At 51.9% G+C, this 1,281-nt stretch overlaps 1 protein-coding gene across 1 annotated transcript; it reads left to right on the top strand.

Moving 5' to 3' along the window:
- Positions 1-366: 366 nt before the first annotated feature.
- Pmar_PMAR005055 (ATP dependent RNA helicase, putative) lies at positions 367-1,262 on the top strand (the record flags this gene model as incomplete). Its single annotated transcript, XM_002765207.1, has 1 exon — positions 367-1,262. A coding segment is annotated over one exon (896 nt), but the record flags the coding sequence as incomplete, so codon positions are not given.
- Positions 1,263-1,281: the final 19 nt, after the last annotated feature.

Genomic DNA, 1,281 nt, shown 5'->3' with positions numbered 1-1,281 from the left:
AGCCGTTTTCGCCACAGACTGTGGTATTTTCGGCATCGATGTCGGATGTGGTCGTGAGGAAGGTGTCCGAGATTGGTGGAGCTAATTCAGTGAAGGTGGATCTTGTGGCCAGTGGTTTCAGTAAGTGTCGCTGTACGGACTGTAAACTCTGTCCATTCTGATAGAATCAAAGGTGTCCCTTGAAAGCTCCCAGCTCCAGTCGAATCGTCTCTTTGGGGAAAATATACTTAGTGGAGTAGTGAAGACGCGATGACACAATTTGCCATAGGGCCACGAGCCTCATAGGTTTGAGACCGGTATCCGAGTACCACTACCCTGAACTTAGTTGATAATAGCAACAACAACGTTCTAGTCCATCGTTGTCAGGTTACCGTCAGCCAGCAACAGTCCGATCGACTATCCACAGGATGATTCGTCTCCCTGAGCGTGCTAACCTCACTCGTTATCGAGGATTGTGCCATGTTCTCCGAGGCCTCGCAGCGGACAGTCAGGCGCTCATCTTTGCGAACACCACCAAGGAGGCTCTTGCTATTGCCCGGCACCCTGCAGTGGAAGGTCTCGGGGTGAAACCTTTACATTCGGAAATGCCCCAAAGTCAACGTGACTGGTTGCTCAACTCTTTCCGTGGTAGAAGGATTCGCTTTCTGGTCACGACAGACTTACTCAGTCGCGGGATAGACCTACCAGGGCTCCAGTACGTCATCCTCTTCCGACCACCTGAAGACCCCACAGCGTATGTGCACAGGGCCGGGCGAACGGGAAGGGCCGGTGACGAGGGCGAGGTCATTACATTGTATGATAAGAGTGATTGGCCTATGATGCAAAAGATCATGGAAACGACCAAACAGAATTTCGAGAACAGCAGTCTTCCGACGGAAGAAGAGCTGAGATCGCACGCGTATGCAGCTGTCGCGACGGAAATCTTGTCGGTTCCATCCAATTCCTGGAAGTGTCTTGAAGCGATCGCCAGAGACTTGGTGACCGAAGGCAAGGCACGGGAAGTTCTAGCACGAGTGGTATCGCTGTTGAACACAGACGCTCAGCTGCAACCGAAAAAAAGCAAGGTTTCGCTTTATTCCGGGGTGCCGGACTTCACCGCGGTCCTCATATCTGATTTTGACCACACTCTCTATCCCTCAGTGGAGGCTCTACAGTCACGTGTGCCATGTCCCCTCGAGAGGGTGAGGAAAGCTGAGGCTGGCTGGGTTGCTGATGTTGCGAACTCCAATGTGGATTACTTGATGAAGTCTGGTGTTGTGGAAGTGAACATTTTGGATCGAG

Source organism: Perkinsus marinus, assembly GCF_000006405.1.
Source record: "Perkinsus marinus ATCC 50983 genomic scaffold scf_1104296975566, whole genome shotgun sequence".
Taxonomy (NCBI): domain Eukaryota; phylum Perkinsozoa; order Perkinsida; family Perkinsidae; genus Perkinsus; species Perkinsus marinus.
This window is presented reverse-complemented; position numbering and strand designations above follow the sequence as displayed.